The sequence below is a fragment of the Nuphar pumila genome, chromosome 4 (genome assembly GCF_984573655.1).
Source record: "Nuphar pumila chromosome 4, dmNupPumi1.hap1.1, whole genome shotgun sequence".
Classification (NCBI taxonomy): domain Eukaryota; kingdom Viridiplantae; phylum Streptophyta; class Magnoliopsida; order Nymphaeales; family Nymphaeaceae; genus Nuphar; species Nuphar pumila.
The window spans coordinates 11,590,474-11,604,000 of record NC_143252.1 but is presented as its reverse complement, the minus strand read 5'-3'; the positions used below and the strand labels follow the sequence as shown (position 1 = coordinate 11,604,000).

Here is a 13,527-nt window from a genome sequence, read left to right as displayed (position 1 = left end):
TTTTCAAGATAGATTGTATTTTAGGGATAAAATATATTTTTCTTTTCTTTTTTTTATTTTAAATGTATTTTGTCCTTTATGTTCTAGCTGTTGGGTTAGTCCAACGGCTAGCTCGACTAGCCATTGGACTAGCCCTATGGCTAATTGAGCTCACTCTCTCCTCTACTCTCTTATCTATATAAATGGGGTCTTCCCCCTCTTTTTAGTATGCTTCTCTTATGCATTTTCATTAATAAAATTTATATGTTTTATGCTCTTGGTGTGTGCCCTTAGTGGCCTATGTGCTCTTGCTCTTTGTGGGTTTTGTAATATTGTGAATTTTTTTTTATTTAGCCTTAGTAGCTTGTGTACTTTGCCTCTAGTGGCTGTTGTATTTTTGTGCTCTTTGATGCCATTACACACCATGCATTATGAAATGTTATTTTCGTCGTCTTCTTCTACAAAGTTGAGAGCTTACTGTGATGTTGATTTTGGGGGTTTTACTTGGGATCATCTTTCTACTATTTCTGTTGATGGTCGGACTTGCTTATATTGTAATAATATGAGCGTTATTCATATTGCAAAGAATCGGGAGTTTCATGAAAGAACTAAGCACATTGATATAGATTGTCACTTTACAAGGAGGGCCTCTCTAGTTATCTTGCGCATGTGGACTCTATGGATCATATTTCAGATGTGTTTACTAAGAGTTTTGCTCCTTTACATTTTAGTTAATTCCTTTCCAAACTTGGGATGATTCCACTTACATCATTTCAAGTTTGAGGGAAGAGTGTTGAGACTTATCATATGTATATTATAATTCTTGTATGCTGCCCCTTTATGTGGTTGTATTCTTCTCATTTCAAGGTTAATGAAGTTTCTCACTTTTCTTCGTTCTCTCTTCTTCTTCATGCTACTTCATTGATACGTCCATTAGCGTGTAAAGTTCTTGCAACTACAAAAGTCTAAGTTCTTTGGATGTTCTTGAAGCTTGGCACTTAATTTGCAAAATAAAAAAATTATTGTTCTCTTAGACATCTATCACACAAGTTTCAGTAAGTAATTTTTTTTTTCTGTGGTTCCGTTCTTAATATGCTACCTGTTACTATGTTTTCTTATATGAGAATTTCAGATCATTGTTTTAGAGAATGGAAAGGTAGTAGAACAGGGTCCCCATGAAGTACTCTTGTCAAAGGCTGGAAGATATGCGCAGCTTTGGTGGCAGCAAAATAGTAGCGAGGGAAATGATGCAGCAGCTATTAAACTGGAAACCTAGAAACTTGTAAATTTCGGGCTTGTGTTGTCATTTTGATGTAATTTATTTTTAATTAGGATCATTTTCTCGTGCCTATTCTTTCAAACACTATTCGACATATCGTGGAGTTTTCTCCATGAAACAAAATTTGTACAAATCTTTTTTTTTACGATAGTGAATAATATGTATTGGTAGAACTGAAAAATAGGTTGGATATAAGGTTTGTTTTTGAGGTCAATCTACATTCATATCCATTTAAGATGTGCAAATAAAGATATTGTTCAGTTACAGGTCAGTTACTTCTAGTATCCACTACCAGTTTCAGATCCTTCTAAATCCCATTTTTATATCCTGCATACTCTTTTTTTTTTCAGGCTGGGGGGGTACAACCATACTATTTGGATTCGAACTTGCAACGTCCCAACACAAAGTGACGTGCATTAACTGCTACTACCAGGCAAGCAGAGAGCCCCCCTTGGTTTATATCCTGCATACTCATATATGTATTGTAGTATTAAAATCCAGACAGATCTGGTTCAGCTTCTGATTAGCATTTTCATGGCAATTTCACACCTCCACACATCCTTGAAAATGAAAGACTCCCGCCCATATTTTTCATAAGATGAACTGATTCAAAAAGTTGGCTTTTGTCAAATATTTAAATCTCTCTCTCTCTCTCTCTCTCAACTCCTGTCGTAATCATCATCACCTTCATTCATCAGACCCCAGCCGCAATTTTGGCAGGCCTTTGGTTGGTAAAACGCTTGAGGTTCCTCCTGCCCACTGGGGAGTACATCTAGCTTTGACCTTACAATGACACCCTTTGTGGGTTTCGAGTTGTGGTTATTCTACGTTAAGTGACAAAACATGGTCGCCCGTAACCATAAAACCTTTGATATTTGTTAGGTTTGCTAGTGTTCAGACACTCATTATCGACTGGTGAATGGTTTACAATGGAGATGAGACTTGGGCCAGTGACTCAAACGTGCCATGAGAAGCTTCTATCCTTCCAGGTGTTTTTTTGTTTTGTTGGCTTGATAGCCAAGCTTAAGGGGAAAACCTTGATGCCGCTCTTGTGGGAGATTCCTCTTTTTTATTTTTGAAAGGCAAGCTGGGGTTAGGCAGACCTCCACCAGTTATTCAACTGTACCACTGGGTTTTGAACCTGCAACGTCCCACCAGAAGGAGATGTGCACTGGCAGCTCCTACCAACCATGCAGAGCCCCCGTTGGTGGGAGATTCCTCTGCTACTCCTAGTCCAAATACTACATTTAACCAATGACAATATGACAACTCTTTTTAACCCTAATGTCCCTTTCAATAAGGGCTGGTAAATGAGCTTGATGAGACAAGCTTGAAGTGTTCGAGCTTGGCTCATTCTTGTGGCAAGCCACTCCGAATTTGAGCTCATAATCAGACTGAGTTAAACAAGGTGAGTTAGAGCTGGCTTGTTTATAGAAAAAGTGCGGTGTTTTCTAAATGGAAAAATTAGATTTTTTTTTAAAAGGCAAGCTGGGGTTAGGCAGACCTATCCGTTATCTCTTAAGCCCCATGTGACAGAGGGATTCAAACCTGGGCCTTCAGCTTGGCACAGGACCCCGCTTACCACATGGGATACCACCTCGGTGGTTGGAAGAAATAGAATTACAAAAAAATTACATGTAAAATGTATCTAAAATATATTTCTTGCTACCTAACGTATATGAGCCTAGCCGAACTGAATACCTATTGTTCATATTCAGCTTGCCGAGCCTATTTTATATGTTTGAACGAGCTCTTTACAAGTTGAACATGGGCCGAGCCAAGAGCAGCATGGCTTGTTTTCCAGCCCTGCTTTCGATGCCTTTATTTCATACTTTGCAGTCAACAGGAAAAATCAAAGAAAGTTCTGATGTTGAGATCGGGCAAGTGGGTAAGTTTGGGTTTGGCCATGTTTTGTCAGAAGACAAGCACATCTTTATTGGGATCTAAATTTTGATCCACAAGAAATTACATTAATCACATATGGATAATCGAATATGGTATAAAAGGGTCGGTTCTGTGTGGGGTCGGATCCCAAACAGTTGGGGTAGAAACTGGGTAAAGTCTAACAGTTTGGTTTTCAAGCAGACTTGGTGTAAACCTCGTTCACTCAAGTGGGGTCAGGCTTAATTTGGGTCCTTATCTGTTCCTAATATGAATTGACCTGTGATGAATGAGGTTTGACTCGAGACAGGTTAAAGCATAAACTATCAACATCTATTTAGATTGCACCAGTCACCTGGGTAGGGATGCAAATGGTTCGGATCAGGAACAGCTAATACATGGAGAGCCGGATTCATAACAGCCAAAATTTGTAAAACCACCATCCTTATTCCAACCCATTTGCATCCCTACACCTGGGTGTAAATTTTAGGCCTGGTCTGACCCACGTATCCATGACATTCAGTCAGGCAAGGCCCAGCCCAGTTGCTTTCTCAGTAGGGGTGGGATCTACCCAACCCACTTTAGAGCTGTCAATGGATTGTGTGCATCGGGTTCCTTAGCCTACTTGACCCTGAATATCCAGGTGTCGGCATAAAAATACTGACCAAATAGAAATTGGTCAGCCCAAATCTGACTAGTAGCGTTTGGGTTGGGTTGTAGCTTTGATTTTTGCAATTTATCAAAAAGTAAAATGCATATCTGGCAAAAATCATCAAAAAGTGATTATCTCAACAATAAGTAGAATTTAAAAGCATTTGGGTAGGGTTGGCAGTTGCACTCCACCAATGTTATCAGTATCGGTGTATATCGATAGGATTCACTCCTGAATCGGCTATTTTTTAATAAATAAAAATATTAAAATACAAAAAATTTAATATTATTTTAATGGTTTTAATGCATGTCACGTTATGATTGACACATAATATTTTACTGTTATTTTTTGCCAATACAGAACGATTCACTTGAGTATCGGTATCTGATACAGCTGAATCGGTGGCCAAACGATTCAGGGCCGATACCGAAACTGACAACATTGCACTCCACTCAAAAAGGGGGGAAGAAAAAGTAAAAAAGGAAGACACAAAATAGCTCATGAATTGTTGCTGAATGTAATTAATGCTAGTTACTTTCATGCCAAGTCACAATGTTTTGGTAATTATTTCGTCACTGAAACCACCAAGTTGATATTGAGTGCAAACGCCAAGAAGTGCAACAGCCTCAATGTCAGATCTAACTCATCAGTAGTTCTCAATTTTACAACTACAGAATTAGCAAAAGAGGCTAACAGACATGAGTCCCATTTATCAGCAACCGGGGTAAGAATATATGCTAGTTCCATGGGCAAGAAAACTATCCCATACTTCAAAGTATAATGCTTCTGACACACCACAATCATCTAACAAACAACGCAATTAAAAATATTTGATAAGCACAAGAAAACTTAGTGTGGATCTATATGACAAGCAGCTCATTAGTATGTGAACAAACATTGAAGAAACCAGGACGGTTAATTCTCCAATAGAACATACTCAGAAAAGAAGGATAAAGGAAAAAACAAACATATAAAAATAAAAAACTTACAGGCATGGATTTGCAAGAAATTACAGCAAACATCCTAAATGACAAACTGCATCCAGACCATACTTTTGTCAATTTTAGAACAAATGCCACCAACTCCTAGTCCTGCTTTCTCCATTTAGGAGTCCAGTTGAGCTTCCAGAAGATCTATTAAGCTCTTGCTGATCCTGTTGCCGGATGCTTCCATTGAGCCTGATGATTCTACTGAGCCTGCCCTCTATCAAGGGATTTCCAAACCATAGAACTAGGACTATACCCACGATGCTAACAATTGGAGCAGCTGCAAAGAAAAGCCAGCCCCCTCTTGTAGTGCGATCAGTAATACTGCTATCAGAGGTGCAAACCTCATCAGTTATATTTGTTCGCTCGACCCCTTCATAGATTATTTCACTGCCAATCTGCTGATCCTCGTCAACTACAACTTGAACACCACCAGTACGGCGATGCCATTGCGAGTTACTTATTTCATCCCCATCCACATCATCTGAGGTATCAGAGGAACTGTCTTCACTTGAATCCAGTTGCTGAAGCTCATTAACTGCCATCCTACTTTGCGTAATCCGCTTTCCCTCCTCATAATCCTTGTCATCAGTGAGCAATTCATATCGGCAAACAGGACATGAATTCCTAGCACTCAACCATGGCAAAATACAAGAAGGATGATACAAATGCATACAAGGAAGATGGTTTGCCTCAGTCCCCAAGACAAGAGGATCTTTACATACCGCACAGATGATAACTCCGTGTTCCCCATGTGCCTCACTAATTATTACTCGAGGTAAACTGTTCACGACAGACTCCGCTGCAGGAGGAGCACCTCTCCTAAAGCTCTCAGTTTCAGCAAGACGTCCAAGTAACTCTTCAAATCCTCTTTCATCAAGATAGTCACCCGAGTTTCCAACAAAAGGCGGCATATCAGTCCTCTCCAAGTCAACAAATATATCAGACATATATTCATATCTGTAATGTGCAAGATTGTGAGCAGAATCATCTCTTCTCCAGAGATCCCTATGCCTGTTTCCTGGAGAATGACCAGCCTGTTGCAAATCAACATGCCTGTTTCCTTCACCAGTGCTTGTAGCATCTCTGACCCAACTATTAGTTTCTTCAACTGCTTCCTCCTCTGCATCAGCTTCTTCCCAGTCTCCCTCTTCATCATCTGAATGCCAGTGATCAAGACCAGCATGCATTGGGTCAATGTCTGTATCACTGTCAATATGGCTCTCATCATCCTGTTGCAGAAACATCTCTCTTTCTGCCACACTTAATCCATCCAAAGATGCATCTGAATTCAGCCCATAACCACTGAATGAAACAGCATCGCTGTCACCTGGAAAGGCACCATATCCACTAATGCTGGCATTAGCATCACTCTCACCCAAAACAGAATCCATATCACTATCGTTATCAGATAAATCCCTTCGCCTTCGGACCAGTCTGCCATGAACAGATGCAGAAGCATCTGGAGGCACCGTGCTAGCATTATCAGTATCTTGGTGATACCCATGCTCTGACCCAGAGGCAGAAGCATTGTGAAGATTGTGCCTCACTTGATTAATTAACTGTGAGAATTGATGGGAGAATAGCTCCTCAATAGAACCAGAACTCTGGCGGTTTCTGGATCTTCGCCTATAGTGCCTTCTCCAGCGTGAATGTTGCATATTTGGATGGATATCTTCCAGAAACACATCCTTGCAATCATGGCAAAGAGATAATGTCTCATATCCCTCAACCATTTCATTATCCTCTGTAAAGGCTCTTCTACAGAGAACACAACATGCTTCTGTCTGCCCAGTATGGTGACCTGTGCTGCTTTCAGTGTGGATCGGTGTAGTCTCCTGAGAAACCCATCTTGACACAGGGTCCATAAGTAACTGTAAAAAGGAATATGATCAGGGAGAGAGAGAGAGCAGGCTGCCTGCTTGTTTGGTGCAGTTTTAGGTTACCAAGTTGTCAGTCGCTTAAGTATGGGAGGACTCACCTACTGAGCAGACACAGAAATTCATAAGTAAATTGCATATAGTCAAGCAGGCAGGAAATGTGGTATATAACAGTCCAAGCGCACATGGGCATTCTTCCCGCTACTGTCATGAGCCAATCACACACTGGCAGTCTACCAGATGAAGTTTGGTACTCATCTTCTCATTGTTTTGTGAAGAGGAAAAAAGCCATTGTTACTAGAGTAAGAAGTGGGTGCAAGAAGTGATGTGTGAAGCGTGAAGTGAGAACCGAGTTTTTTTAAGAAATGCATGTGTGCAGCATGAAGCACTGAAGCTTTTAGGAAGCAAGAAACAACAATAAAAACGAGTAGAAAATGACATAAAAATGTAATTAAAACTTTTGTTTTTCATTTAACATGAATTTGAAGTAATGACATCAAAATCATTCATATATATGTAGATTTCATAATAAAAACATACAACAACAACAACAACTACGCCTTCATCCCAAAACAATTGGGGTCGGCGATATGAACCAAAAAAGAAAATCATTTTGGGTCTTCCACATGAATCCTTCTCCTCCAATCATTTCTAACCAATGCCATGTCCTCGGTGAGGTTCAAAGCATTCATATCCTTTCCTATCACCTCCATCCATGTCTTCCTAGGCCTACCCCGACCTCTTTTAACTAATATATTTTCCCATTTCTCCATCCTTCTAACTGGAGCATCATTAGGCCTTCGCCGAATATGTCCAAACCACCGTAAACGATTCTCTCTCATCTTATTTTCAATGGGTGCAACGCCTACCTTCTTACGTATCTCCTCGTTCCGAATCTTATCTTTTATTGTATTTCCACACATCCATCTCAGCATACGCATCTCAGCTACACTCATTTTTTGAATATGATGTCTCTTGGCAGCCCAACATTCCGTACCATATAGTAGAGTGGGCCTAATAGTCGTCCTATAAAACTTTCCCTTCAACCGCAATGGAATTCTACGATCGCACAACACTCCAGTTGCACTTTTCCATTTCATCCACCCAACCTTTATCCTATGATTTACATCTCCATCAATTTCTCCATACTTTTGAATGATAGATCCCAAATATTTGAAACAATCATCCACCGGTATTTCTTGCTCACCAAGCTTCACTACACTCCCATCACTACTTTGTTGCTTACTAAACCGACATTCCATGTATTTTGTCTTACTCTTACTCAACTTAAAACCTTTTGCTTCCAATGTCTGTCTCCATAATTCTAACTTAGCATTAACCCCAGCTCTAGACTCATCAATCAAAACAATATCATCAGCAAACAACATACACCACGGCACATTTTCTTGAATTGATCTCGTAAGCTCATCCATCACTATAGCAAATAGGAAAGGGCTTAAAGCAGATCCTTGATGTAACCCAACCGTTATAGGAAAATTGGTTGTTACCCCTCCACAAGTGCGGACATTGGTTACTACTCCTTCATACATATCTTTAATAAAAACATAAATTCTAAAAAAGGTACAAGTCTTTTAACACGAGAAAGACATTTACAATATTAAGGAAGTTCACTTTCATATTAGGTGAAGCATGCTTTCCATTTCCCAGAAGTGAATTTCTCATAAAGTTTCAGAAGCATGAAAGCAGCGTGTAGTTAAACAATTCCGAATTGGGCTACTTGGAAAACGAGCTTCCGATGTTTTAAGAAGCTTTTAGTAGCTATGGGGAAAAAGCTTCAATATCCATAACTTCAAACATACTCAACAGTAGCCCACATAAATTATACAACTAATGATGAACTGGAATAAGCACAGCCAAAAGTCAAGAAAAACTAAAGCTTAGTTGATCACTAAAACCAAAACATCACCAACTTTCTAGCCCTGTAATTGCTCATGATGTAAACATAATTATTCAACAGGAAAATGGAAAGCCAAAAATACATATATTCGGACATATGTGCACCAATAAACACTCGGATCTATCAGAGACATTGCATATTGTGTCAATTCTTTTGACAAAGAAGCAATGAAACCTGAGACTTTTACAAAGCCGAGCTAGAGCTACTAATTATACAAAAAATGGCACAGTATAAGACGCAGCAAAGAAACATCAATAAAAAAAAATCCAAAAAATCTTAACCATAGAACACGATTTTCCCATCTTTAAAAAACATACCATTTCCTAATTTAATTTCAAATTCACAATCCTCATTCGGCTTACTGTACTAGAATCACTCCCCCATGATTACACACATCAAATTTACTTAAAAAAATATGCAAATAAAGAATCTTATGGATCACTTATCCTAAAAAAGACGAAGAAAACCCACAAAAGCAACAATGCCCACTTAGCATCTAATCCAAAACTCCGGCATCAACCCAACAAAATCAAAATTATCCCGAAATTTGCAGAAACTTCAAAATCCGACGGAATTACTCGACGATACCCTAAATTTCTTGCACAAAACTGAAAACCAACAGCGAGAACACATCTTTATCAACAAGAAAAGCAAGATATACAGAGAAAACGAGAAAATGCACGCATCGAACCGTGGAAAATTTCCTGGAAATGGGAGATCGGGAAAACTACCTCGAAATTCGTCCGGAAAAGTTCGTTCCAAGCAAAACAAGGGTATCGGAGGAAGGAGAGGAAGAGGCAAAAGACCACAAGAGGATGGAATTTGAGAGAAGAGCTGACCAAGAAGAAGAAGGGGGAGAAGAAGGATAGGGGAGGGTTGGGGGAGCGATTCGGAATTTCGAGGAAGCGGCGGAGACGGAGAATATGAAGGGTCCTTTACGTCCAGAGGAAATGACCGAGAGTACCCCCTGTCTATTCTGAACAGGACAAAATTATCTCTAACCCCTACTCCTTTGTACCATACTAGTAGGATACGGGTTGCGGACTGTGTGAACCTCATATCCACTATCCATATCAACCGGGTCTGGATCTATAAATGGATCTGGCCTGTAGGTCCAAATCTAAGTCCATTGCTGAATCTTGAAGTGACCTCTCAAGTAGGGATAACAGTGGACCGGGGCAGGGTACAAGGTCTTCACCCCCGTTCCGTCTCAAAATTTTGCCCTTCATCCCCGCATGAGTTTTGATTTTAACCTCTATCTCCGGTTTATTCTCCATTTCAAGTCCTTTATTTTTTTATCCAAACGGAGCGAGGTGGGGCAAGTCCCTATTTTTTTGGTCCTTCCACTGCTGTCGCCTTTCACCTTCCACCTTTAGAGGAAAGAGATGAGAGAAATGTGATTTCACCCGTTGGAGGAAGTAGAGGAATGAGAGATAAGAGAAAATGTTTGATGTTAGGGTTATAATATTAATTTTCTTAATGGAGATCCGGAGACAGGGTGGGAGCAAGAGTAAGTCCATCCCCGCCTCCATCTCTGCACGGGTTTTGATTTTAACCTCCATCCCTGATCCATTCTCCATTTCATGTCCTCGATCCCCGATCCAAACGGAACGAGGCGGGGCGGGGTGGGGCCCCATTTCCCCGACCCACTGCCATAAGGAAGAAACTGAGTCTAGCTTTTGGTGTAATGTGGAAAAGAATTTTTTTAAACTTGTCTGGAAAAATGGGTTTGGGTATGGTATCTAGTAAACTGTCCGATCTGAATCTGAGTTGGATCTGGTAGGTCAATTGTGAGTGAGATCAGGATTCTTCGACCTGGCCTGATGTAGACTGGACTCTTCACTTATGTTTTTGTATGTCAGAACCTGGATCCGATCCGGACATAATAGTGGAGCTATTTTTATTTTTTACCATGTTTGGTAAGGGACGTAGTCATGACTCACTCACAAAAATCACCAAGATTTTGAAAATATCATGATATTGTTGTCATTTTGGAAATCTTTCCTATTTTTCAAAGCATTGTGATATTACCATGATTTTTACATTTTTTATTTTAATATATTTTATATTTATTTAATTGTTCTTATGTTTTTAAATTTTATAGCACCTTGAGATTTCCGAATAATTTAAGAAAAAATAAAAAAATGAATAGAAATTTTCCTTTGGTGACAAGATTTGTGATTATTGTTATTTCAAACAAAAAAAGAAACTTCTTTGAAAAATTTGTTATTATGGTGAAAATAGATTATACTGGTTAGATTATTAGAATACTAGAATTGACAAGATCTGGTCCAGGGTTTGATTCACTTTGTGGATAATTGGATATTGGTCCATGGATACGCCTCGTATTCTCGTTGCCCTCGTGGGTGGTCCGATCACCTTACATGTGAAACCCTTGTTTTTTGTAGAACATATGCCTTGACTAGGCCAGGGTCTAGGTCTAGGCCCATTGGGTCCTGTCTGATCGGTTCACGGATTTTTCTTACTAGATCAACATCTTGAATCAATTTTGGTTGAAAGATTAGATATTATTAGATCTTTTTTTGGTATATAGGATGGTTGGAATCAAGTGGGTCAAGGTGGGTCCAAGTGGAAGCGACCTAGCAAGGACAAGTAATGTGCCATGGAGGAGAAATTGAAGTCCAACAGAAAAAACACAGCGACTCAACCAAGAAGTTGTGTAGGTCCAGTGCACAAAGAGGGCAATAAAGAGCTGCATGAACCTTGCACAAATCTCGCTATCAGGATTTAATTTTCTTGATAAGGAAAAGTCTCGGATCACAAAAGTATGGGCTTGTATAAGATTTAAATATGCAAAAAATACCGTGACAAAATCATGGTATTTTAGAAACAAGTGATATTTTTTAAATCGACATGATTTTATCAAGATTTTACCATTTTTCAAATCTTATTATTGGGATTTTCATAGAAGGAACAATCATGTGCATCAGGAAAAATACTAGCATATATAAGGCTTAAATTTTTTTATGAAATATATAAAAGTGCCATGATAAAATCATCACTAGAAATATGTGATATTTTAAAGATGTCATGATTTTATCAAGAATTTGCCATCTTTTTGGATCGCAATGTTTTCAAAATATAGCTGATGTTTGTGGCTGTGTACAAGAACAAGAATAGCCTATGAACAATGGAAATCACAAACTTGGACAGAATTCTATGTGCCGCCAAACATAGACTACTTCCAAAGCTTATGATGAAATATATACTTGGGTTTTCTTTTTTTTTTAATAATAATAAGCTTATAGTTGGATTTGCAGATCTTTTCCTATTATATTTTACGGAAAATGACTGTATAACAAATTTGACGTGTTTTAAAAAATTTCCAACAAATTTCACGTCCAATTTCTCAGGTACTTAAAATTTTTAGAACCTTTTTACCCTTAGCATGTGCGAATCTCACAAACCCATGTGAATCTTTTCATAAATTTATAGAACAACCTCTATTCTTAGATCTATATCTCAGCCATCCAATATCGAAAATCCACATTTTTATAGTTGAAAAGCTGACACACATATCTCAATCTTTTCTGTTTTGAGTCAGAACTGAAAACCCCTATCGGGTTCTCATTTTTGGGATCCAAAATTAAAATAGAAAACTATTTTGCAAACTATTACAGCTGAACAGTCTATGTTCTAGAAGGCGTTTCTTTCCAACCATTCATCTGATCGACATGATCTTGGTGGTGTTGAAAAATTAACTTATTGATATTGCTCTGTTATTTTTTTCATTTTCCCAGATTCTTGGCACAGGTGTATTGAAAATAACATAAAATCATCGGGATAGGCGCAACTGTGCATGTTCATCTCTTACTTTAGGAATGTATTTCAACACCCGTTCATCATTTTTCAGTAAAGAAAATATCATTGAAAATATCTTTTCATCTAGAATCTTTGTTTCTTTTTTTTCTGGATTTTTTCGTTTTCTAGGTAAAAAGTCAGTGGCAAGATGAAGTACTAACAACGTAAACTCTTGACGAAAATTTTGCAAGTAATGTCGCAGCTTCCGTACTATAGATGCAAAAATCGTGGGGCTTTTCGGATTTCGCAAGGCGTACACATGTAATTCATGAGGAAATTTGCATGTGATGATGCAAAATTCATGAGGAAATTCACATGTGGTGATACAAAATTAATGCAGAAATTTGCATGTGGTGGGGAAATTTGCATCTGGTTGTGCGAAATTCATGAGTAATTTGCACGTAGTTATGCTAAATTCATGAGGAAATTCACATGTGGTGATGCAAAATTCATAAGAAAATTCTGAATTTTGCATCACGACATGCAAATTTTCTCATGTAAAATTCATAAAATCACTACATGCAAATTTTCTCATGTAAAATTCATAAAATCACTACATGCAAATTTTCTCATGAATTTTGCATCACCACATGCAAATTTTGCCATGAATTTCCCCTCACCACATGCTAATTTCCTCATGAATTTTACATCACCACATGCAAATTTCCTACCACGTGAATTTTCTCACCATATGTGAATTTTCTCATGAATTTCATGTGTATGCCTTGCGAAATCTGAAAAAACTCATGATTTTCGCATCTATAGTATGAAAATTGCAATACTACTTGCGAATTTAATTGAGAGTTTTGCATTGTTGGTTGCAATATTTTCAATGACTATTTTCGACAAAATACACATTGATGGTACTTTATCTTGCCACTTATTTTTTACCTAGAAAATGAAGGAATTTGAAAAAACATAAAAAGAACAAAGATTCTAGATGAAAATATCTTTTCAATGATATTTTATTCATTGAAATACAATGAATGAGTGCTGAGATACAACCCTAAGAACGTTCCTAAAACAAGAGATGGACAAGTGTATATGCGCCTATCTCGGTGATTCTATGCTATTTTTTGGCTAACTACACTAAGAATCCAGAGAAATAAAAAAATTAACAGAGAAAAATC

General features: G+C 38.3%; 2 protein-coding genes across 4 annotated transcripts in view; one reads left to right on the top strand and one right to left on the bottom strand.

Annotated features, from left to right (window-relative positions):
• The window catches only part of LOC149839374 (ABC transporter B family member 25, mitochondrial-like), a 248,133-nt gene extending 246,325 nt beyond the window's left edge, over positions 1 to 1,808 (top strand). For 2 of the 3 annotated variants that reach the window (XM_090002512.1, XM_090002511.1), the window contains exon 20: positions 1,112 to 1,470. In XM_090002512.1, the coding sequence (XP_089858638.1) occupies positions 1,112 to 1,255 (144 nt within the window). In that variant the 3' untranslated portion in view covers positions 1,256 to 1,470. Of the gene's footprint in view, positions 1 to 1,111; positions 1,471 to 1,608 lie in introns of those variants that run through there. The other variant, XM_090002513.1, reaches the window with a different exon arrangement.
• A 2,901-nt stretch (positions 1,809 to 4,709) lies between these two features.
• Positions 4,710 to 9,394, bottom strand: LOC149839373 (uncharacterized). Its single transcript, XM_090002510.1, has 2 exons — positions 9,307 to 9,394; positions 4,710 to 6,651 (listed from the first exon to the last, which is right to left on the bottom strand). Exon 2 carries the CDS (start codon positions 6,643 to 6,645, stop codon positions 4,855 to 4,857), a length of 1,791 nt encoding a protein of 596 aa, XP_089858636.1. The 5' UTR covers positions 6,646 to 6,651; positions 9,307 to 9,394; the 3' UTR covers positions 4,710 to 4,854.
• Positions 9,395 to 13,527: the final 4,133 nt, after the last annotated feature.

Coding starts and splice junctions, on each gene's coding strand:
- LOC149839373 (XM_090002510.1), bottom strand. CDS start 6,645: ATGGACCCTGTGTCAAGATGGGTTTCTCAGGAGACTACACCGATCCAC.